Source organism: Somniosus microcephalus, chromosome 10 (genome assembly GCF_052327205.1).
Source record: "Somniosus microcephalus isolate GS21.2 chromosome 10, FLI_Smic_1.0, whole genome shotgun sequence".
Taxonomy (NCBI): domain Eukaryota; kingdom Metazoa; phylum Chordata; class Chondrichthyes; order Squaliformes; family Somniosidae; genus Somniosus; species Somniosus microcephalus.
This window is the reverse complement of record NC_140996.1, coordinates 133,672,098-133,697,985: the sequence shown is the minus strand read 5'-3', so window position 1 is coordinate 133,697,985 and position 25,888 is coordinate 133,672,098. Positions and strand designations below refer to the sequence as shown.

Here is a 25,888-nt window from a genome sequence, read left to right as displayed (position 1 = left end):
TTGGAGTGAGTGAGGGGAGCAGAGAAATGGAGACGGCCGATGTCACGGCGGCAGTTAGCGATGAAAAGATCTAGAGATCTAGAGAAATTCCTTGTTCCCTTTACCTATCCCGACAAGTAGGAGCCCTAAGACTGGGTATCATTCTGGTAGCCCTTCTCTGGGCCTTCTCCAGGACTTCAATATATCCCACCACGTGAGGGGACCAAAATTAGACACAGTATTCTAGATGTGGCCATACAAAAGGTCTTGTAAGATAAGTAATGGGCTGGATTTTGCAACCCCCACAGGTGTGTACGAGGTCCATACACACCCGTAGGGGCCGCGCTAGTGCCAGTTTCTGGTATGCGAAGCTCATGCGCTGAAAACTGGCACTTGCAATACCTCAAGAATTCTCTTGACAGATCATCCAGCTGCACAAAAAAAGTGTCTCTGCGGGTGGAGAGTTGCACTTTTTGCACAACTTCCGCCTGCTGAAAGGCCATAGAATTCTTATGCCTGGTAAAAGCAGGCGTAAGGCCTACTTTTACCAGCTTAAGTGTGTTAAAATGAAAAATTACATTTTATAACTCATTTATAAATTAAATATATGCTTCAAAAAAGTTTATTTTTAGCTCTGTAAAAATTTAATTTTTCAAAAAATTAAATGTTTAAAATATTTAATAGTGGAATTTTAATTAATTTTAAATATGTAATGTTTTTAAAACATTTATTTAATGTTTGAGTGTTTTAAATGTGATCCCCATTCATACTTCTGACAGTTCTGTCCGTACAGACCTATCAAAAGTATGAAGAGGGATTCCCTTCTTTGATTGGTTCGCCTGGCCCACGTGATGCCAGGGGCGTTTGCGAACTGCATGCACCCCTGGGATACGTGTGCCTCTGTGCATTTCCAAGAGGAGAGGCCCAGGAGAGGAAACCTCAGGATCTATGGAACCAGCAGGTAGGGCTCAATTTTAATAGCCCTGAGGAGGCGGGTTTGGAGACGGGTCAGCTGCGAAAAATGGCTTCACACACCCAACCCACCTCCATGCGATTTTAGTGAGTGGCTGTTCCGCTGCTCCCAAACTGACCCGACTCCGACCGGTGGGACCAGTAGTTAAGGCAGTTAAGAGCCTGTTAACTGCCTTGATAATCCTATTTTGATCGAGGTTTCCCATTTTCGTGCCTCTGGCTCCTGTTTCCCGTCTTGTCAAATAGTTCAGCTGCAAGGAGACGAGTTGGTGGAGGACATGATATGTAGTCATTATTGGTGCAGAACTTTAAAAGTGCTCCTGTAACATGGCTGACATTCAAATGCAACAACTTTGTTGTTGGAGGTTTGGGATAAGATTTTGCAAATCCAATTACCTTGTGACTAGTCAAGCTGACACACATCTGCTGTTTGAACTGATTGGAATAATTTCAGGCCACGTTGAGTGTGCACTCGCAAGCTTCTTGCCTCAACTGAAATCTAACAACGGGATGGGAACCATTTACATCCTCTCATCCTGGTTGTCAGATTCGGAGGAAGAGCAGCGCGGCTTAGTGCTGCCGGATGAACAAGTGGCTCAGCACACATCCTTGGAGGAAGATGGGAGAGGACGAGGAGGAGGATGAGGACGGGGAGTGACGCCTTGCGGGGCCGGATGTAGCCAATCCAGCAGCAGCTGACCACAATGATGACAGTCAGGCAAGGGATGCATTCATCCATGCCAGATTTGCGTAAGCTAATGCTTCAACCACAGGTAGCTGGCACATGGAGATGAATACAAGTTCAACAGTCTCAAACCCCAGGCATCATCTGTCAAATAAACGGTGGTTTGCGCTCAGTGTCACCACCATCATTCTACATGGAATTCGCCTGGAGCCCTCACTCATGAACTTCCATGTCCCAGAACACAGAGGCCACACTTTAGGTGATCTCAGCAGATCATTAAACCTTTTCCGACACTAAACCCATGTGCGTCTGCACACAGATCTCGAGCTCACCTCCTCAGCAATTTGCAGCCAAACTGCCTTGGTTTGCTGAGGAGGCCTCCTCCTTCCGTTTCCAGGGAAGAGGAGCTCCTGTCGTCCTCTATTTCCCTCAACAAAGCATGGAAAGAGCCCTCATTGAACATGGGTGCAGCCTTAGTTTTTGGGGCTGCCATTCCTGCAGCTCCCTGCACCTTTAAGAGAAAAAAGCATTAATATTAATAAGCAAATGATTGGAACACATCTGGCATCTTTTTCATTTCATAGTCAGATAATAAAGTCATATCAAAAAATCATGAATCTCTTTCTGGAATCATTCATTAAATTTTGCTCAGAACAGACGCAGTCAACTCCCCTTTCTAGATAATAAAGCACCAAGCCATCCCAATGACATTTTTTGCAAAGGGGACACGGCCCCTTTAAATTTTCAAACAAACAACACGTCATCAGATGTGAGAAACAGACATCCTCCAAGCAATTGCCTGTAGGGACCCGCACGTCGGCCGTAATGAGGCCAATCAATCCAAAATCCGTTACTTTAGTATGCCACTAAATGCCATACTACGAATACTATTTAGCTGACACAGAAGAAATATTTATTTGACCTATGTAATACTGCTTCTTAAAACCTATAACAGCACAAAGGTGCCTCCAATTCCAGACAAAAAAATCAATGACACTGCATCCCAGAAATTCCCCACTGCTAAAATTACATTTACTTTACAGAGGAAAAATATAATATGCATCACAGAAGCATCAACTTTCCCCATCAGACAAGTTAATTCTGACAACTAAATAAAGACAACCACCCCCTCCCAAAAATGACCAGAAGATGCTCATTTAATGGTAAGCACAGATACTGCATACTGTCAATACAAGTACTGTTCTGGACAAATGAAAGTTTCTCCTGCAAACTTCCCATCAGATAGGCACCAAAGCGTTATCTTGAATAAGCCTTCATTGCACCATTCTTTATTTGCTTTTGGTCAATGTTATTTACAGTGTAAAGAATATCCCAGCACTACTGTGGTAAATATATATATAAAGCCTGCACATCTGCCAATGCACTTTATTATGGTCATATTTATGCTAATATACTGCAAGCCAAATGTATAAATGTATGTTGAATGTTTAAGTGTCCTAATCCAAATTGTACACTCTCGGGAGCCGCAAGCCTACATTTCGTTGTACTGCACTTGTGCACGAACAATGACAATAAAAGTTGATTTGATTTGATTTATTCCAGTGAGAAAGATAGATTTTAAGAGAAGGAAGCACCATCCGTGGCTAACTAAGGAAGTAAAGGATGGTATCAAATTGAAAACGAAGGCATACAATGTTGCCAAGATTGTTGGGAGACAGAGGATTGGGAAATTTTTAAAAACCAGCAAAGGATGACTAAAAAATAAAAGAGAGAAGATGAATTATGAGAGTAAACTGGCAAGAAACATTAAAACAGATAGTAAGTGCTTCTACAGGTATATAAAAGGGAAGAGGGTAGCTAAAGTAAATGTTAGTCCCTTAGAGGATGAGACTGGGGAATTAATAATGGGTATCGGGCAAATGGCAGAGACTCTGAACAAGTAATTTGTATCAGTCTTCACGGTACAAGACACTAACAACATCCCAATAATCGATAATCAAGGGGCCACAGGGAGGGGGGAACTAAAGACAATCATTATCACTAAGGAAATAGTACTTAGTAAAATAATGGGACTAAAAGATGACAAGTCCTCTGGACCAGATGGCCTGCATCCCAGGGTCTTAAAAGAAGTGGCTGCAGAGATAATGGATGCATTAGTTGCAATATATTGTAGGAGTCTACGTACTCCTAGCAAAAAATACTGAACTCGGAGAGGTTCAACAGAAAAGGTTTAATTGTTGAGACTGCATGTTGAACACAAAAATGGCGTCAGAGACTACACCAAGTCCGACTGCCTTTCATCAGTCCACAGCTTCGACTGCTCCTCCCCCGCTCTGGGCTTAACTATGTTGCAGATCGAGTTTCTTAAAGGTGTGATCCTTCTTAAAGGCATGACGCCTGATTTATAGTCTACAGTCTACGGACCGAAAAGCGGATTGTGTCCTTTCTGTGATCGGTACGACACACAGCTCCCCCCAGAATCAGCTAGTAGGGAGTGTACGAACCAGCGTGGCGGCTTGATGGCACGGCCGGAACGGCTCTTGGCGGTTGGTGTCGGGAGCGGGGCGGTCGGACGTGTCGGGCTCTTAGGCGGTCTGCCCCGCGGTGGGGGTTGGCTCTCTTGAACGGGTTCGTCGGGCTCTAGGTGCGCCAGCTTGAGCCGGTCGACCGACACCTCGTCAGTTCTGCCGCCCACTTCGAGGAGGAAGAACTTGTTCCCCGTCTGGAGTACCTTGTAGGGTCCGTCGTATGGGGGCCGTAGAGGTCCTCGGTGGGCGTCATGGCGCACGAAAACAAATTTGGCCATGTGCAGGCTAGGTGGTACGCGGGTTGCTGGTTCGCCGTGCCGGCCGGTGGGTACCGGAGCGAACTGTTGTGCTCGGTTGGCGAAAGCGCGGCGTTGCTGGTCAGCCGACCAGGGGGTCGTGGCGGTGGGCAGGAACTCTCCGGGTACGCGGAGCGGCTGGGCGTACACGAGTTCCGCCGCCAAGGCTTGCAGGTCTTCCTTGACCGCGGAGCGTAGGCCAAGTAGCACCCACGGGAGACGGTCGATCCAAGCCTTGTCCTCGAGGCTGGCGCGGAGGGACGCCTTCATGGACCTGTGGAATCGCTCGCACAGTCCGTTGGCTTGGGGGTGGTGAGCCGTGGTGCAGTGAACGGCCACCCCGAGGTTTCGGGCGATGGCGGCCCACAGATCAGAGGTGAACTGCGGGCCTCTATCCGACATCATGTCGGAGGGGACGCCGAACCGAGCGACCCAGGTACCAATGAACACCCTCGCGATGTCGGCGGTGGTGGTGGACGTCAGTGGAGGACGTCAGTGGAATGGCCTCGGGCCAGCGGGTGGTACGGTCCACGATTGTCAGCAGGTGCGTGTGACCTTGTGATGGCGGCAGGGGGCCGACGAGGTCGATGTGGCCGTGGTCAAACCTTCTTTCTGGCACGGTGAACTCCTCGAGTGGGGCTTTGACGTGCTGGTGGATTTTGGCACGCTGGCAAGCTATGCAGGATCTGGACCAGACGCGCACATCTTTGCGCAGGCTGCGCCAGACAAATCGGTTGGCCACCAGTCTAATGGACGCGCGGGTGCCGGGGTGTGAGAGGCCGTGGACGATGTCGAACACCCGTTTTCGCCAGGACGCCGAGACTACGGAGCGGGGTTGCGACAAGGAGGTGTCGCATTTGACTGACGGCGGACGGGCCGCAGGCGACGTCGGTCAGTCGCAGCCCTGGGAGGGTTCTGGGCGCGGAGAGCAGATCAGGGTCGGTGCGTTGCTCCGCTGCCAGTTGAGCATAGTCCACTGCCAGGTGGGCGCCGTGGACGGCGGGGCGGGATAGGCAGTCGGCCACCACGTTGTCTCGACCGGAGACGTGCCGGATGTCTGTGGTGAATTCGGACACCGCGGCGAGCTGGCGTTGTTGCCTGGCTGACCACGGGTCCGCAGATTTTGCCATCGCGAATGTCAGGGGTTTGTGGTCGACAAACGCGGTGAAGGGGTGGCCCTCCAGAAGAAATCTAAAATGGCGGACTGCCAGGTACAGTGCGAGGAGCTCGCGGTCAAAGGCGCTGTATTTGGCCTCCGGAGGGCGCAGTTGGCAGCTGAAAATGGCCAGCGGTTGCCAGGCCCCGTCGACCCGTTCGTACACGGCGCCGACCGCGTGGTCGGAGGCGTCCGTGGTGTGGGCCACCCTGGCGTTGGGCTGTGGGTGAGCGAGCATGGTGGCATCAGCGACCGCCTTTTTGGTCGAGTCGAAAGCGGTCAACATGTCCGCTGACCACTCGATCGCCATTCTGTCTTTCTTACCCCGGAGGGCTTTGTATAGGGGCCGCATGAGGGAGGCCGCTACGGGAATGAAGCGGTTGTAAAAGTTGATCATCCCCAAGAACTCCTGGAGGCCTTTGATGGTGGCGGGCAGGGGAATGGCTCCGCCCTGCGTGATGTGGCGGCCGAGGAATTCGATCCTGCTGAGGCCGAATTGGCACTTGGCTGGGCTGATGATGAGCCCGTGCTCACGGAGCCGCTGGAACAGGGTGCGGAGGTGCTCGATGTGTTCCTGCTTGGAGGAACTAGATACCAGGATGTCATCCAGGTAGACAAAGAGGAACTTCAGGTCCCGGAGGACCGAGTCCATGAGCCGCTGGAAGGCCTGGGCCGCGTTTTTGACGCCGAAGGGCATTCGGAGGAACTCGAATAGCCCAAAAGGGGTGATTATGGCCGCCTTGGGAACGTCCGTGGGGTGGACTGGCACCTGATGGTAACCGTGCACCAGGTCGACTTTGGAGAAGACTGAGCGGCCGGCCAGTCTAGCCGAGAAGTCTTGAATGTGTGGTATGGGGTATCGATCCGGCATGGTGGCGTCGTTTAGGCGCCAGTAGTCCCCGCAGGGGCGCCATTCCCCATCGGGTTTGGTGACGATGTGGAGTGGGGAGGCCCAGGGGCTGTTGGAGCGGCGGATGATGCCGAGCTGTTCCATTGTGGCGAACTCGGCCCGCGCGATCTCCAGCTTGGCCGGGTCCAGCCTGCGGGCGTGGGCATACACCGGTGGGCCTGTGGTGGGGATGAAGTGTTCTACCCCGTGCTTAGCAACTTTCGCGGAGAAGGTCAGGTTGGTGAGGGCTGGGAACTCAGCCAGGAGTGCTGAGTAGTCGTCCGTTGAGCGGGCGCGGCACTGCCACGCCATTTCGGCGGGTTGGGAGGGGGCCATGGCGCCCGGGATAGGTGACATGGTGTTCATGTCCACGAGGCGGCGCCGAGGCATGTCGACCAACAGGCCGTGGGCGCACAGGAAATCCGCACCGAGGAGCGGGGAGAGCACCTTGGCGGTGATAAACTCCCAGTGGTAGCGGCGGCCTGCGAGGTCAATGGTGATGGTGCGGGTGCCGTACGTCCGGATGTCGGTGCCGTTGGCGGCAGCCAGCGCAGGGCCGCGGCCGCCTCGCTGGATCTCGAGGGCGGACGCGGGGATGATGCTGCGCTGCGCGCCCGTGTCGCATAGGAAACGGCGTCCGGAGGCGCTGTCCGTAACGTACAGCAGCGCGCCTGCTTGCCACACGGCCATCGTGTAGGCCGGTGTGGGGGCGGTTGGAAACGTGCAGGGATGGCTGCAGCGGCGTGCCCGTGCGCCGAACCGGGTATGGAAGTAGCAGTAGCCCTGGGTCGGAGGGCTTGGGGGACGTGGGGGGCCTCGTGGCCGAGCTGTGTGGCCGAACGATAGAGGGTGGAGCACGCGCCGACGCTGCGGAGGCCAGGTCGGGGGTGACGGCGTGGTTGGAGCCGGCGGACAGGAGCTTATCGGCTTTGTCGGCCAGGGCCTCGAGGTCCGTGAGGCTGGACGCCACGATCGCCGGGCGGATGCTGGGAGGTAGTTGGCGGATAAAGAGCGTGCGGAAGAGGGAGCCGGGCGGTTTCTCGTTGGTCAGAGCAAGCATGTGTGAGAGCAAGTCTGACGGCGTGGAGTCACCGAGGCCCGGGAGGTCGAGGAGGTGGCAGTTGCGCAAAGATTGGGAGGCTGTGAATTTTTTAAGGAGCGCGGCCTTGAGATGTGCGTACTTGCCTTCCTCTGAAGGGTTTTGTAGTGTTGTCCAGACTTTCGTGATTGTGGAGCTGCCCAGGGAGGCGAGGAGGTAGTCGTACATCGTTGCGTCGGCGATGCCGCGGAGTCGGAATTGCGATTCGGCTTGAAGGAACCAGGCGGTGGCTAGGTTCTCCCAGAACTCCGGCAGCCTCACAGAAACTGCGTTTGTGTCAGCCATGATTATGCTTAGGAGTCGTCCTGAGCGTCGGGGTCACCAACGTAGGAGTCTACGTACTCCTAGCAAAAAATACTGAACTCGGAGAGGTTCAACAGAAAAGGTTTAATTGTTGAGACTGCATGTTGAACACAAAAATGGCGTCAGAGACTACACCAAGTCCGACTGCCTTTCATCAGTCCACAGCTTCGACTGCTCCTCCCCCGCTCTGGGCTTAACTATGTTGCAGATTGAGTTTCTTAAAGGTGTGATCCTTCTTAAAGGCATGATGCCTGATTTATAGTCTACGGACCGAAAAGTGGATTGTGTCCTTTCTGTGATCGGTACGCCACAATATCAAAATTCCCTGGACTCTGAAAGATCCCAGTGGATTGGAAAACTGCAAATGTAACACCCCTATTTAAGAAAGGAGGGGGACAGAAAGCAGGAAACTATAGACCAGTTAGCCTATCATCTGTTGTTGGGAAAATGCTGGAGTCCTTCATTAAGGAAGCAGTAGCAGGGCATTTGGAAAAGCATAATGCAGTCAAGCAGTCAGCATGGTTTTATGAAAGGGAAATAAGGTTTAACAAATTGCTGGAGTTCTTTGAGGTGAGGAGATAACGAGCAGGGTGGCTGTGGTGTATTTGGATTTCCAGAAGGCATTCGATAAGGTGCCACATAAAAGGTTACTGCATAAGATAAGAGCTCACGGAATTGGGGGTAATAGATCAGCATGGATAGAGAATTGGCTAACTAACAAAAAGCAGAGAGTCGGGATTAATGGGTCATTTGTCGGTTAGCAAACTGTAACTAGTGGGGTGCCACAGGGATCGGTACTGGGGCCTCAACTATTTACAATCTACATTAAATGACTTGAATGAAGGGACCGAGTGTAATGTAGCCAAGTTTGCAGATGATACAAAGATGGGTGGGAAAGCAAGTTGTGCAGAGGACTCAAAGAACCTGCAAAGGGATATAGACAGGCTAAGTGAGTGGGCAAAAATTTGGCAGATGGAGTATAATGTGGGAAAGTGCAAGGTTATACACATTGGCAGGAAAAATAAAAAAGCAAATTATTATTTAAATGGAGATTACAAAATGCAACACTTCAGAGGGACCTGGGGGTCCTTGTGCATGAAACATAAAAAGTTAGCATGCAGGTACAGCAAGTAATCAAAAAGGCAAATGGAATGTTGGCCTTTATTTCAAAGGGGTTGGAGTATAAAAGCAGGGAAGTCCTGATGCAACTGTACAGCGTATTGGTGAGACCACACCTTGAGTACTGCGTACAGTTTTGGTCTCCTTATTTAAGGAAGGATATACTTGCATTGGAGGCAGTTCAGAGATGATTCGCTAGGTTAATTCTAGAGATGAGGGGGTTGACTTATGAGGAAAGGTTAAGCAGGTTGGGCCTATACTCATTGGAATTGAGAAGAATGAGAGGTGATCTTATTGAAACATATAAGATACTGAGGGGGCTTGACAAGGTAGATGCAGAGAGGGAAACCTAGAACGCGGGGGCACAGTTTTAGAATAAAGGGTCGCCCTTTTAGAACTGAGATGAGGAGCAATTTCTTCTCTCAGAGGGTCGTAAATCTGTGGAATTCTCTGCCCCAGAGAGCAGTGGAGGCTGGGTCATTAAAGACATTTAAGGTGGAGATAGACAGATTTTTGCAAAATAAGGGAGTGAAGGGTTATGGGGAGCGGGCGGGAAAGTGGCTTTGAGCCGAAGATCAGCCATGATCTTATTGAATGGCGGCGCAGGCTCGAGGGGCCAAGTGGCCTTTTCCTAGTTCTTATGTAAATGATCAGAAACATAGAAACATAGAAGATAGGAGCATGAGTAGGCCATTCGGACCCTCGAGCCTGCTCCGCCATTCAATGCGATCATGGCTGATCATCCAAATTCAGTACCCTGTCCCTGCTTTCTCCCCATATCCCTTGATCCCTTTAGCCTTAAGAAATATATCCAACTCCTTCTTGAATATATTTAATGAATTGGCCTCTACTGCCTTCTGTGGTAGAGAATTCCACAGGTTCACCACTCTCTGGGTGAAGAAATTCCTCATTTCTGTCCTAAATGGCTTACCCCTTATCCTTAAGCTGTGACCCCTGGTTCTGGACTCCCCGACCATCGGGAACATCCTTCCTGCATCTAGTCTGTCCAGTCCTGTCAGAATTTTATAAGTTTCAATCAGATCCCCTCTCATTCTTCTAAACTCCAGTGAATATAAGCCCAATCGACCCAATCTCTCCTCATACGTCATTCCTGCCATCCCAGGTATCAGCCTGGTGAATCTTCGCTGAACTCCCTCCATGGCAAGAACAGAGAAGGCGACCAAAACTGCACACAATACTCAAGGTGTGGTCTCACCAAGGCCCTGTACAACTGCAGCAAGACATCCTTGCTCCTGTACTCGAATCCTCTCGCTATGAAGACCAACATACCATTTGCCTTCTTAACCGCCTGCTGCACCTGCATGCTTACCTTCAGCGACTGGTGCACAAGGACACCCAGGTCTCGTTGCACTTCCCCTTCTCCCAATCTATTGCCATTCAGATAATAATCTGCCTTCCTGTTTTTGACACCAAAGTGGATAACCTCGCATTTATCCACGTTATATTGCATCTGCCATGCTTCTGCCCAATCACCCAACTTGTCCAAATCATCCTGGAGTTTCTCGGCATCCTCCTCACAGCACACACGCCCACCCAGCTTTGTGTCGTCTGCAAACTTGGAGATATTACATCTAGTTCCCATGTCAAGATCATTAATATATATTGTGAATAGCTGGGGTCCAAGGACCAATCCCTGCGGTACCCCACTAGTCACTGCCTGCCACTCGGAAAAAGACCCGTTTATTCCAACTATTTGCTTTCTGTCTGCCAACCAGTTCTCTTTCCAAGTCAATACCTTGCCCCCAATCCCATGTGCCTTAACTTTACACGCTAATCTCTTATGCGGGACTTTATCGAAAGCCTTTTGAAAGTCCAAATACACCACATCCACTGGTTCTCCCTTATCTATTTTACCAGTTACATACTCAAAAAATTCCAGTAGATTAGTAAAGCACGATTTACCTTTTGTAAATCCATGTTGACTTTGTCCAATCCCGTCACTGTTTTCCAAGTGCTCTGCTATTACATCTTTTATAATGGACTCGAGCATTTTCCCCACTACCGATGTCAGGCTTACCGGTCTGTAATTCCCCGTTTTCTCTCTACCACCTTTTTTGAATAGTGGGGCAACATTAGCTACCCTCCAATCCATGGGTACTGTTCCAGATTCCATCGAATGTTGGAAGATGATCAGCAATGCATCTACTATTTCTAGGGCCACTTCCTTAAGTACCCTAGGATGTAGATCATCAGGCCCTGGGGATTTATCAGCCTTCAATCCCGTCAATTTCCCTAACACCATTTCCCTACAAATACTGATTTCTTTCAGTTCCTCCCTTTCATCAGACCCTATGTTCCCCGACATCTCTGGGAGGTTATTGGTGTCTTCCTTTGTGAAGACAGAACCAAAATATGTATTTAATTGGTCTGCCATTTCTTTGTTCCCCATTATAAATGCCCCTGATTCTGACTGCAAGGGACCTACGCTTGACTTCACCAATCTTTTTCTCTTCACATATCTATAAAAGCTTTTACAGTCAGTTTTTATGTTCCCTGCAAGCTTACTCTCATATTCTATTTTCCCCTTCTTAATTAATCCCTTTGTCCTCCTTTGTTGAATCATAAACTGCTCCCAATCCTCAGGTTTACTGCTTTTTCTGGCCAATGTATATGTCCTCTCCTTGGATCTTATGCTATCCCTAATTTCCCTTGTTAGCCACGGTTGAGTCACCTTTTTTGTTTTATTTTTATGCCAAACTGGGATGAACAAATTCTGTTGTTCATCCATGCGGTCTTTGAATGTTTGCCATTGCCTATCCACCGTCAACCTTTTGAGTGACATTCCCCAATCAATCCTACCCAACTCGCACCTCATACCATCGTAGTTTCCTTTATTTAAATTCAGGACCTTAGTCTCTGAGTCAACTACTTCACTCTCCATCTTAATGAAGAATTCTATCATATTATGATCGCTCCGACCCAAGGGGCCTCATACAACAAGATTGCTAATTAATCCTTTCTCATTACATAATACCCAGTCTAAGATGGCCTGATCTCTAGTTGGTTCCTCGACATATTGGTCCAGGAAACCATCCCGTAAACACTCCAGGAATTCCTCTTCCACATTATTGTTACTAATTTGGTTAGCCCAATCTATATGTAGATTAAAGTCACCCATGATGACTGCTGTGCCCTTATTGCACGCTTCTCTAATTTCCCTTTTAATGCCATCCCGAACCTCCGCATTACTGTTTGGAGGTCTATATACCACTCCCACTAATGTTTTCTGCCCCTTGGTATTTCTCAGTTCTACCCATACAGATTCCACATCATCAGAGCTAATATCCTTCCTTACAATTGTGTTAATCCCCTCTTTAACCAGCAATGCTACCCCACCTCCCTTTCCTTTTTGCCTATCTTTCCTGAATATTGAATACCCCTGGATTTTGAGTTCCCAGCCTTGGCCACCCTGGAGCCATGTTTCCATAATCCCAATCAAATCATATTCGTTTACCTCTATTTGCGCAGCTAATTCATCCACCTTATTATGAATGCTCCTCGCATTAAGACACAAAGCCTTAAGGCTTGTTTTTTTAATACTCTTAGACCTATTAGAATTATTATTTACTGTGGCACACAGAACAGAAATAGTTCAAATCAGAATTACTGCAATGCTGTTAAGGAACATTTTGAAGGTAAAAAAGTGTAATTATGCCTTTGTTGAAATACAGGTTTTACTCACAATCAGAAGTTATATAAAAAAAATTTAGGTTGCTAAGTTACTTGAAGTTATTCTAAAAAAACAGGAAGACGAGTCATAACTCAACAGACTAGTTGCTTAAATAGAACTTTTATTGTTGTCTTTTTGGATTCTTTCCCTCTAAATAGTGATTAATCTTTTTTGCTGTCAAGCCATATCCACATATGTTTGAAGTTTAACAGAGGATAATGTCATAATTACACTTTTGGTATTTTAGTACCATTTCCCTCCTAATAACATAAAAGCAGAGTCCATAAGTAGACCTTTGCCCAAAAATTTGTGCACGCGGGGTGTGGCGAGGACTGAAGCTCTCCAGACATTGTGCCATGGATCTAATTATAAAGAGCAACGCAGCATCAGAGCCCGCCAATGAGTTGCGCAATATCGACGCAGTGGCGATCAAGGAGCTAAATATGGGGTCGGGAGGAGCACTACGTTGCTTGTAAGTTAGGGTTTTGACTTTGTTAATGTATCTTTAATTTGGGTAGTAAAGGCCCAACCTATGTTTCTTCCATTGTTACTAATAACCATATTATAATCTCCACATATTTGTTAGATGATGGTGAGATAGCCCAAGCAGCTGCAAGTTGCCATGTATTTTTGAAAGGGAAAAAAAGTATAAAGCAACAGCTATTGAACACTGAAAGCAGCGCAAAACCATAATTCATGGGAATGTAAAAGTTCTGAGAGAAAAGTTCACAGTAGAAAAAGGGAGTAAATCATAGACCTTAGTTGTGAAGGTCAGAATGGTGAGATAGTGACTGGTTAATGTGCGATAGCTCTGACTGAGGCCTTGAACTTGCTGGGTTAAGGGGGAAGAGAGTAAAAAGAGATAAGATGGATTCCAATGGAGGAACCTTCAAAATGTAAAAACAAGGATGAAGTAATGAGACCCTCTGTTGGGAGGGCCTTCATCCAAACACCAAGCCAAAGAACTTAAGCTGTCATTGGTTGATGAAGTTTTGGAGGAACCTCTATAAGTTCAATGGTCTTGTTAATAACTTGGCCTCAGGCCCACCCCTATAAAGAGAATAAAAAGTGACACCCCAAGGGCTTGCACACAGACTGCGGAAGGGAGAGCTGAACAGCTGGTCGAACGCTCTTTTAAGAGTGATCCCATGCTCACCAAGGAAGGCCCTAGAGAGAGAGAGAGAGAGAGAGAGAGAGAAAGAGAGAAAGAGAGGCCAGAAGCCAGAGAGCTGTTCACGCATGCCAGCCATCTGTCTGATTGGGTCGGGTACAAGCTGCTTGTCACGGTCGTATGTTTTTGCTGTGTTACTAGTGTTATATTCCGTCCTAAATTCTGTTTAAACACAATATACCCACCATATTGGTTTGCACTCGATCCTGTTTACCAGAGATACGTGAATCTCTACAAAGGATATAAAAGTTATGTAAAAGGTGCAATGAAGATTAACTGGGATATTGCAAAGGACGAGGGGTCACAGAAGAGAGACTTTTGAAGTTACAGTTTCCCCCTCAACGCCCCCCAACTAAAGCCAAGAAGGTTGTTTTTAAATTTGTTTATGGGATGTGGGCGTCGCTGGCAAGGCCAGCATTTATTGCCCATCCCTAATTACCCTCGAGAAGGTGGGGGTGAGCCGCCTTCTTGAACTGCTGCAGTCTGTGTGGTGAAGGTACTCCCACAGTACTGTTAGGTAGGGAGTTCCAGGATTTTGACCCAGCGACGATGAAGGATCGACAATATACTTCCAAGTCAGGATGGTGTGTGACTTGGAGGTGGTGGTGTTCCCATGCACCTGCTGCCCTTGTCCTTCTAGGTGGAAGAGGTCGCGGGTTTGGGAGGTGCTGCCGAAGAAGCCTTGGCGCGTTGCTGCAGTGCATCTTGTGGATGGTACACACTGCAGCCACGGTACGCCGGTGGTGGAGGGAGTGAATGTTTAAGGTGGTGGATGGGGTGCCAACCAAGCGGGCTGCTTTGTCTTGGATGGTGTCGAGCTTCTTGAGTGTTGTTGGAGCTGCACTCATCCAGGCAAGTGGAGAGTATTCCATCACACTCCTTACTTGTGCCTTGTAGATGGTGGAAAGGCTTTGGGGAGTCAGGAGATTAGACACTCACCTCAGAATACCCAGCCTCTGACCTGTTCTTGTTGCCACAGTATTTATGTGGCTGGTCCAGTTAAGTTTCTGGTCAATGGTGACCCCCAGGATGTTGATGGTGGGGGATTCGGCGATGGTAATGACGTTGAATGTCAAGGGGTGGTGGTTAGACTCTCGCTTGTTGGAGATAGTCATTGCCTGGCACTTCTGTGGCGTGAATGTTACCTGCCACTTATCAGCCCAAGCCTGAAGGTCGTCCTGGCCTTGTTGCATGTGGGCATGGACTGCTTCATTATCTGAGAAGTTGTGAATGGCACTGAACACTGTGCAGTCATCAGTGAACATCCCCATTTCTGACCTTATGTTGGATGGAAGATCATTGATGAAGCAGCTGAAGATGGTTGGGCCTAGGTGATGCGCTATCAATTACTCATAAAAGACTGAGAGTTAGAAGAGTAACTAAAGGCTTTTATTAACAACAGAATGGAGGTCTGCCTCGAGTGGTCGACCGGTCCAGGATACCAAGGGCTGGGGAGCAGTCACCTTTATACTAGGACCTGTGGGAGGAGTCAGCCGAGGCATGTCCAGGCATGTACACAGTGGAATACAAACAGGACAAACAGGAATACAAACAGTGGTTTACCACATTCACCCCTTGTTTAAAATTGAGTCCGGCGGGGTGAAGTGTATTAAAAGTTAGTGTATTGGAGTCTCTCCGGAGGTCTTGTCTGCCGCTGTGATCGGCGTGGCGACGGCAGGGGTAGTGAAGCTTCCGGCGTCGAGTCCAGCGTAGGCTGTGGCACAGGCGTGTCGTCCTCGTAGATGTCGAGCGGGTCGCGGGGCCCAGGCCTGCCGTCTGCTGGGGCTGGATATCGGATCGTGGCGGGGGTGGTAGTGGGTAGTGGGTTACTGTGGTCCCCGAGGGTGCAAGGTCTCTTATGGAGACTGTGTCCTCCCGCCCGTCCGGGTATGCGATGTAAGCATACTGGGGGTTGGCGTGGAGGAGGTCGACCCTCTCGACCAGGGGGTCCGTTTTATGGGTCCTCACGTGTCTTCTCAGTAGGACCGGCCCTGGGGACGTCAGCCATGGCGGTAGCGATGTCCCTGATGTGGACTTCCTTGGGAAGACGAACATTTTCTCATGAGGGGTGGCGTTAGTGGCAGTGCAGAGCAGTGACCGAATAGAGTGGTGCGCATCGGGGAGCACATCCTGCCAGCGGGAGGTTGGAAGGCCCCTAGACTTTAAGGCTAGCAGGACGGCCTTCCAAACTGTCGCATTTTCTCTTTCCACCTGTCCGTTCCCCCGGGGGTTGTAACTGGTGGTCCTGCTTGTGGCAATACCCCTAGTTAGCAGGTACTGACGGAGTTCATCGCTCATAAACGATGAGCCCCGGTCGCTATGGATATAGCTGGGGAAGCCGAACAGGGTGAAGAGGTTGTTCAGACATTTAATGACCGTGGCACTGGTCATGTCCGGGCAGGGGAAGGCGAACGGGAAACGGGAGTACTCATCAATAATATTGAGGAAGTACACATTGCGGTCGGAGGAGGGGAGAGGCCCTTTAAAATCAACGCTCAGGCGCTCGAAGGGGCGAGTGGCTTTTATCAGGTGGGCCCTGTCTGGTCTATAAAAGTGTGGTTTGCACTCAGCGCAGACTTGGCAGTTCCTGGTCATGGTCCTGACCTCCTCAATAGAGTACGGCAGGTTGCGGGCCTTGATGAGGTGACAGAACCTGGTGACCCCCGGGTGGCAGAGGTCATTGTGGAGGACCCGTAGTCTATCGATCTGCGCGCTCGCGCAGGTGCCACGCGATAGCGCATCCGGGGGTTCATTTAGCTTCCCGGGCCGGTACAAGATCTCGTAGTTGTAGGTGGAAAGTTCGATTCTCCACCTCAAGATCTTGTCATTTTTGATTTTGCCCCTCTGCTTGTTGTTAAACATAAAAGCAACTGAACGCTGGTCAGTGAGCAGGGTAAATCGTTTTCCGGCCAGGTAGTGCCTCCAATGACGCACAGCCTCCACAATCGCCTGGGCCTCCTTCTCAACAGCGGAGTGTCTGGTCTCCGGGCCTTGGAGGGTTCGTGAAAAGAAGGCCACGGGTCTCCCCGCCTGATTGAGGGTAGCGGCCAGGGCAAAGTCGGACGCGTCGCTTTCCACCTGGAAGGGGATGGATTCGTCCACTGCGTGCATGGTGGCTTTGGCAATGTCCTCCTTGATACGGTGGAAGGCTAAGCGGGCCTCTGCCGTCAAGGGAAAAGAGGTGGACTTGATCAGCGGACGGGCCTTGTCCGCATAGTAGGGGACCCACTGGGCGTAATAGGAGAAAAACCCTAGGCACCTCTTCAGGGCCTTGAGGCAGTGGGGCAGTGGAAGTTCCATAAGGGGACGCATCCGGTCGGGGTCGGGGCCGATGACTCCGTGTTCCACAACACAGCCAAGGATGGCGAGGCGGTTTGTGCGGAATATGCACTTCTCCTTGTTATATGTCAGGTTTAGGAGTTGGGCGGTGCGGAGGAATTTTTCGAGGTTTGCGTCATGGTCCTGCAAGTCACGGCCGCAGATGGTCACATTGTCCAGATATGGGAAAGTGGCCTGCAACGCATTTTGATCTACCATCCGGTCCATCTCCCTTTGGAAGATGGAGACCCCGTTGGTGACGCCAAAGGGAACCCTAAGGAAGTGATAGAGGCGGCCGTTTGCCTCAAAGGCAGTGTACTGGCGGTCCTCAGGGCGGATGGGGAGCTGGTGGTACGCTGATTTCAGGTCAATGGTCGAGAAGACGCGGTACTGCGCGATCTGGTTGACCATATCAGCTATACGGGGGAGTGGGTAGGCGTCCAGCAGGGTGTAGCGATTTATTGTCTGGCTGTAGTCGATGACCAGGCGCTGCTTCTCGCTGGTCTTAACGACCACAACCTGGGCTCGCCAGGGGCTGGTGCTGCCCTCAATAATCCCTTCTTTCAGGAGCCGCTCCACTTCGGTTTTAATGAAAACCCTGTCCCCGGCACTGTATCGCCTGCTCTTTGTGGCGATGGGCTTACAGTCGGGGGTGAGGTTAGCAAACAGTGGTGGGGGGGTGACTCTGAGTGTGGAGAGGTTGCACCTGGTGCGCGGCGGGCAATTTGGAAGCTGCTGGCTGCGGACTGAGTGGGGGTAGGGGTCCACCGTACGCCATCGTAACACTTTTAAGGTGGCACTGAAAATCTAACCCCAGCAGGACGGCAGCGCAGAGGTCAGGCAGGACCAGAAGTTTAAAATGATCGTACACGGTCCCGTCTACTACGAGTGTCACCACGCAGTAGCCGCCGATGTCCGCCGACTGGGACTCGGAGGCCATAGAAATCCGCTGTTGCACAGGCAGGACTGGGAGAGAGCAACGCCGCACCGTGTCGGGGTGGATGAAGCTCTCCGTGCTCCCAGAGTCAAAAAGGCAGATTGTATCGTGACCATTTACCTTAATGTCCATTGTGGAACTGGCCAGTTGGTGCGGTCTCGCTTGGTCCAGTGTAACGGATGCCAGCGTAGGGGTCGGTGTGTCGCTGCGGGTATCAGATGAGGCGGTGTCGGGGGCCTGCTGCGTCCCGGCTGTCGTCCAAGATGGCGGCGTCCATGATCCCCATGTGGCTGGAGGCGTCCAAAATGGCTGCTGTACCGGTGATTCGCACACGGCCAGGGAGGTCCAAAATGGCGGCCCGCATGGCCCACACGCGGCGCTGCTGGGGTTCGGGGTGGCTTTGGCCCTGCAGACGCTAGCGTAGTGTCCCTTCTTCCCGCAGCCCGAGCAGATCGCGTTTTTCGCCGGGCAGCGCGCTCTGGGGTGTTTTGCCTGGCCACAGAAGTAGCATTTCTGGCCTTGGGGCACTGCTGTCTGGCCTTGGGACACTGCTGCGGTAGTTGGGCCGTTGTTGGGGTGTGGCTGGGGTGGCACGGCGCTATGAGGCGGTCCTACCGTGTCCCAGGCTGTCATTCCCCGCGGCGTCCACGGTGCAGAGGAGTAGGCATCCATGCCCTGGTAGGCTGCATCCAACGATAGTGCGAGTTCAGAGGCCTTGTTGAGGTCGAGGTTACTCTGCTCCAACAGTCGCTGTCGTGTGTAATTGGATCTGTGGCCCGCTACAAAAGCGTCCCGGATAAGTTCCTCTGTGTACACGGCGGCCTTTACATCCTTATAACCACAGGCCCGGCCAAGCACAGACAGTGCCTGAAGGTATTCCACGGTCGATTCCCCAGGTTGTTGTTTACGACTCCCCAGGAGGTGCCTGGCGTACACTTCGTTCACTGGGCGCGTGTACTGGTCCTTGAGGAGCTTGATAGCATCCGCGTACGAGGTCGCGTCTTGGATGACCGAGTACACTCGGTGGTTCACTTTGGAGGTCAGGACATCCAGTTTGTCCTCGTCCGATTTGATTGCTTCGGAGGCGGTCAGGAATTTTTCGAAACACTTAAGCCAGTGAGTAAACTTGGTGGATGAGTCCGCCTCCCGATGATCTAAGTCCAGGCATGCTGGTGTGAGGATCTTCTCCATTATAAAAATGTTGTTAATAAAATTGATGCGCTATCAATTACTCATAAAAGACTGAGAGTTAGAAGAGTAACTAAAGGCTTTTATTAACAACAGAATGGAGGTCTGCCTCGAGTGGTCGACCGGTCCAGGATACCAAGGGCTGGGGAGCAGTCACCTTTATACTAGGACCTGTGGGAGGAGTCAGCCGAGGCATGTCCAGGCATGTACACAGTGGAATACAAACAGGACAAACAGGAATACAAACAGTGGTTTACCACACTAGGACACTGCCCTGAGGATGTCACTGCAGCAATGTCCTGGGGCTGTAATGATTGACCTTCAACCACCACAACCATCTTCCTTTGTGCTAGGTATGACTCCAGCTAGTGGAGAGTTTTCCTCCCCCGATTCCCATTGACTTCAGTTTTACTAGGGCTCCTTGATGCAACACTCGGTCAAATGCTGCCTTGATGTCAAGGGCAGTCACTCTCACCTCACTTCTGGAATTCAGCTCTTTTGTCCATGTTTGGACCAAGGATGTAATGAGGTTGGGAGCAGAGATAATTACAAGGAAAATTAAAAAGGTTAGAATTTTTCTTTCTACCTACTGATTATCTCACCTGCAGTAAACTGATTACTGGGTTTAACATCTACTAAATTTAGTCACGTAGCATGAGTATTTATAGTGCAATGCCTGCCGGAGATCAGTAACAGGACTGATTTGCAGCACTGCAGTTATAATGCAGGCTATGAATCTCACACGGCCAGAGGTTAGCTTCCAGCAGGTTAATTTTAACTGTTTGAAAGCACAGAAAGTAGTGTCCACACTAAAACAAATTCAAAAGAACCTGAAGCAAAAGCAGAAATTGTTCTGATGAAATTTCCACATCTGAAACATCAATTTATCGGTTCTCCCCTCAGGTGCTGCCTCATCTGCTGAGTGTTTCCAACATATTCTGTTTTGCTTCAGAGTTCCAGCACCTGCAGTTTTCGATTTCAAAAGAACTCTGCTTCATCTTATAAAGACTCAAATTAACAGGGCACTGGAACATAACGTAAGAACATAAGAATTAGGAGCAGGAGTAGGACATACGGCCCCTCAAGCCTGCTCCGCCATTCAATAAGATCATGGCTGATCACTGACCTCAACTCCACTTTCCCACCTGATCCCCATAGCCCTTGATTCCCCTAGAGTCCAAAAATCTATCTATCTCAGTCTTGAATATACTCAAAGACTCAGCATCCACAGCCCTCTGGGGTAGAAAATTCCAAAGATTCACAACCCTTTGAGTGAAGAAATTCCTCCTCATCTCAGTCTTAAATGTCCAACCCCTTATCCTGAGATTATGCCCCCTAGTTCTAGACTCTCCAGGGAGGGGAAACAATCTCTCAGCATTTACCCTGTCAATCCCCCTCAGAATCTTGTATGTTTCAATGAGATCACCTCTCATTTTTCTAAACTCCAGAGAGTATAGGCCCATTCTACACAATCTCTCATCATAGGACAACCCTCTCATCCCAGGGATCACTCTTTAGTGAACCTTCGTTGCACCACTTCTAAGACATGTATGTCAATTCTCAGTTAAGGAGACCAAAACTGGGCACAGTACTCCAGGTGTGGTCTCACCAAGGCCCTGTACAATTGTAGCAAGACTTCCTTACTCTTATACTCCAACCCCCTTGCAATAAAAGCCAACATGCCATTTGCCTTCCTAATTGCTTGCTGTATCTGCATGCTGTGTTTCCTATACGAGGACACCTAAATCTCTCTGAACACCAATTTAATAGTTTCTTACCATTTAAAAAATATTCTGTTTTTCTATTCTTCCTACCAAAGTGAATAACCTCACATTTCCACACATTTTTCTCCATCTGCCACTTTATTGCCCACTCACTTAGCCTATCTATATCCCTTTGTAGGCTCTTTGTGTCATCCTCACAGCTTACTTTCCCACCCAGCTTTGTATCACCAGCAAACTTGGATACATTGCACTCGGTCCCTTCATCGAAGTCATTAAGAGAGATTGTAAATAGCTGATGCCCAAGCACTGATTCTTGCAGCACCCCACTAGTTACAGCCTCCCTACTCTGTTTTCTGTCAGTTAACTAATCCTCTATCCATGCTAATATATTACCCCCAACCCCATGAGCACTTATCTTGCATAGCAACCTTATCGAATGCCTTTTGGGAGTCCAAATATACTACATCTACTGGTTCCCTTTTATCTACCCTGCTAGTTACATCCTCAAAAAACTATTTGTTAAACATGATTTCCCTTTCATAAAACCATGTTGACTCTGCCTAATCATATTATGATTTTCTAAGTGGACCGTTACCACTTCCTTAATAATGAATTCTAGCATTTTCCCCGACGACTGATGTCAGGCTAACTGGCCTGTGGTTCCCCGTTTTCTCTCTCCCACCTTTCTTGAATAGTGGGGTTACATTTGCTGCCTTCCAAACTGCTGGGAGCATTCTAGAATCTCAGTAATTTTGGAAGATCACAACCAATGCATCCACTATCTCTGCAGCCACCTCTTTTAGAACCCTAGGATGTAGGCCAACAGGTCCAGGGGATTTGTCGGCTTTTAGTCCCATTAGTTTACCAGGTACTTTTCCTCTACTGATATTAATTACTTTAAGTTGCTCACTCTTATTAGCCCCTTGGTTCCCCACTATTTTTAGTATGCTTTTTGTGTCTTCTACTGTGAAGACAGATGTAAAATATGTCTTTAAAGTCTCTGCCATTTCTTTATTCCCCATTATAATTTCACCTGTCTCAGCCTCTAAGGGACCAAAGCTTACTTTTGCTACTCTCTTCCTTTTTACATACTTGTAGAAGCTTTTACAATCTGTTTTTATATTTCTTGCTAGTTTACTCTCATATTCTATTTTCTCCCTGATCATAAACTTTTTGGTCATCCTTTGCTGGTTTCTAAAGCTCGCCCAATCCTCAGGCTCACTACTATTCTTCACAACATTATACGCCTCTTCTTTTAATCTAATACTATCCTTATCTTCTTTAGTTAGCCACGGATGGATCACTTTTCCCATGGAGTTTTTATTTCTCAATGAAATGCATATTCGTTGAGAATTTTGGAATATTTCTTTAAATGTTTCCTACTGCTTATCTGCCATCATACTTTTTAATCTAATTTCCCAATCTAGCTTAGCTAACTCACCCCTCATACCTATGCAATTAGCTTTAAGTTTAAGACTCTCATTTCTGACTGAAGTATTTCACTTTCAAACTCAATGTGAAATTTTATATTATGATCACTCTTCCCCAGAGGATCCTTTACTGTGAGATTACTAATTAACCCTGTCTCATTACACAATACAAGATCTAAAATAGCCTGTTCCCTGGTTGATTCCATGACGTATTGTTGTAGGAAATTGTCTCGCATGCATTCCATGAACTCATCCTCCAGACTACCTTTGCCAATTTGATTTACCCACTCTATATGAATATTAAATTCTGCCAAGATTATTTTATTACCTTTATTACAAGATCCTATTATTTGTTGATTAATTAGCTATACTGTTGGACAGCGTCTGTTTGGGGGGCCTATAAACTACTCCCACCACTGTTTTCTGCCTTGTTATTTCTTATCTCCACCCATACTGAATCTACTACCTGATCTTCCGAGCCAAGATCCTTTCTCACTACTATCCTTATGCCATCCTTTGTGATCAGGGCACTCCATTCTGCCTATCTTTTTGAAACATCTAGTACGCTGCAATATTTGGTTCCCAACCTTGGTCACCTTGCAACCATGTCTCTGTAATGGCTATTAGATCAAAGCCATTTATTTCCATTTGTGCCACTAATTCGTATGCCTCACACCACATGGAGTTATATTCCCTGTGGTGTGAGGCATACACCCCAGGATGGTTTATGCTCTTGCAATCCAAAAATCAGACACAAAGATTACTTCATAATATTTTTACATTGCTACAAGAGCCAAAGTCACTGTTTTTAAAAAAATGACAGTATTATTGCACCAGAAGTCATCCATCCCACATATTTATTATTAAACCTTGGTTTATTGCCTTTCAAGATGTCCCTCCTGAAAACATTAAGTTTCACACTGCAGTAAATTCAACCACTGATGCCAGCTTTCTGCAGCTTTACTTTCCATCATGACGAACCATTCTGTAGGGTGCAGTTTGGAAGATATATAATCTAACCCAGCTGACCAGATGCTGGCTTGCTCCGTCCTTCCCCTCCGGCAGAGTAACCTGCCTGCTCTTTACCTTGTTGAGCTGGGGGTTGCGAGTAATCTCGTAGCCCCGTTTCTTGGTGTGGAGCTGGATGCCGGGGCCTCGGCCGCCGCTGCTCGCTCTCGCCGTGTTGCGTGTCGCGCTGCCGCAGTCACTTCTCCTTTCTGCCCCTGTCAGCGGGGTAAAGAGCGGGCTGCTGCAGATCCTCGGCCCGCCGACAACCCGCTTTGAAAACGCCAGCGCGCTCAGGCTCCTCGCCGCGTTCATCTGCAATAAAGCGGCACAAAACCGGGTCAGAAAGCTCGGGAGTGGGAGAAACCCCCAGCCCACCAGCCTGTGCAGAATCACTCACTCACCTTCCCACCTTAGTGATCCGGAGCGGCTACAAGATGCGAGTTAAAAAGCGATCACTGCAGTCGCTGGGATGTATGATTGACAGCGCTCAGTTATTATCACCCCCCGCAGGTCAAAGGTTCAGTGTTTATTGGCCTGGAGCTGGCATGCGTTTCCCCGCCTGTCTGAAGCCAGTGAACTTGCTGCTTATCCAGCTCGCCCTCTCCTTCCGTCACATGGCACCGCTGAGCTTGACCTCTCACTCAACGACGGGAATGGTTCTCCCGTCTTACGGGAGGCCTAAGTACTCCACTTTAAAAACTGAATGTTTTTTTTTGACATTCTGATTCATATTAAGCCTTTTCATGAAGATGTGTGTGAGCAACGTTTTTCCCCACATCGAGAAGAGGAGAGCCTGTAAATGTTGCAAGGTTCCATTTCAATTTAAATTGTTTCCTGATGTTGGGTGATTGCAAACAAATGAAGAAAAGTTTGCATAGCCCAGGCTCCATTTCTTTAGGCATTGATGCTCGACAGATTCCATCAATATTCTGTGGGACTTTGTACAAATCTTCCTGGCACCAGGGGTGGCTCTGCTGCAAAGGACGGGAGGAAAAAGAGGGGTAGAGCTATAGTAATAGGGGATTCTATTGTAACGGGAATAGATAGGCGTTTCTGCAACCGCAAACGAGACTCCAGGATGGTGTGTTGCCTCCCTGGTGCAAGGGTCAAGGATATCTCAGAGCGGCTGCAGAACATTTTGGAAGGGGAGTGTGAACAGCCAGTTGTCGTGGTGCATATAGGTACCAACGATATAGGTAAAAACCAGGATGAGGTTCTAAAAGCTGAATATAGGGAGTTAGGAGGTAAATTTAAAAATAGGACCTCAAAGGTAGTAATCTCAGGATTGCTACCAGTGCCACGTGCTAGTCAGAGTAGAAATAGAAGGATATTTCAGCTGAATACGTGGCTAGAGGAATGGTGCCAGGGGGAGGGATTCAAGTTCCTGGGACATTGGAACCGGGTCTGGGGGAGGTGGGACCAGTTCAAACCGGACGGTTTGCACCTGGGCAGGGCTGGAACCGATGTCCTAGGGGGTGTGTTTGTTAATGCTCTGGGGGAGGGTTTAAACTAAGATGTCAGGGGGTTGGGAACCTGAGCAGGGGGACAGAGGAAAGGGAAAAAAGGATAAAAGCAAAAGAAAGGAAGGAGAAAAACAGAAGTGGCAGTCAGAGAAATCAACAGTTTAAATCAAACATGGCCACAGTAAATAATAATTCTAATAGGTCTAAGAGCATTAAAAAAATAAGCCTGAAGGCTTTGTGTCTTAATGCGAGGAGCATTCGTAATAAGGTGGATGAATTGGCTGCGCAAATGGAGGTAAACGAATATGATTTGGTTGGGATTACAGAAACATGGCTCAAGGATGGCCAAGGCTGGGAACTCAACATCCAGGGGTATTCGATATTCAGGAAAGATAGGCAAAAAGGAAAGGGAGGTGGGGTAGCATTGCTGGTTAAAGAAGGGATTAACACAATTGTAAGGAAGGATATTAGCTCTGATGATGTGGAATCTGTATGGGTAGAATTGAGAAATACCAAGGGGCAGAAAACGTTAGTGGGAGTGGTATATAGACCTCCAAACAGTAAGGCGGAGGTTGGGGATGGCATTAAAAGGGAAATTAAAGAAGCGTGCAATAAGGGCACAGCAGTCATCATGGGTGACTTTAATCTACATATAGATTGGGCTAACCAAATTAGTAACAATACTGTGGAGGAGGAATTCCTGGAGTGTTTATGGGATGGTTTCCTGGACCAATATGTCGAGGAACCAACCAGAGATCAGGCCATCTTAGACTGAGAATGAAGTAGTTGACTCAGAGACTAGGGTCCTAAATTTAAATAAAGGAAACTACGATGGTCTCAGGCGCGAGTTGGGTAGGATTGATTGGGGAATGTCACTCAAAGGGTTGACGGTGGATAGGCAATGGCAAACATTCAAAGACAGCATGGATGAACTACAGAAAATGTTCATCCCAGTTTGGCACAAAAATAAA

At 48.6% G+C, this 25,888-nt stretch overlaps 1 protein-coding gene across 2 annotated transcripts in view; it reads right to left on the bottom strand.

The window, feature by feature from the left end:
- Positions 1 to 24,068, bottom strand: part of LOC147111701 (NADP-dependent malic enzyme-like) — a 251,482-nt gene extending 227,414 nt beyond the window's left edge. Inside the window, exons 1-2 of one of the 2 annotated variants that reach the window (XM_085998812.1) lie at positions 23,856 to 24,068; positions 23,533 to 23,766 (exon numbers count right to left, since the gene is read on the bottom strand). In XM_085998812.1, the coding sequence (XP_085854938.1) occupies positions 23,533 to 23,766 (234 nt within the window). In that variant the 5' untranslated portion in view covers positions 23,856 to 24,068. The remainder of the gene's footprint in view (positions 1 to 23,532; positions 23,767 to 23,855) is intronic. The other variant, XM_085998813.1, reaches the window with a different exon arrangement.
- Positions 24,069 to 25,888: the final 1,820 nt, after the last annotated feature.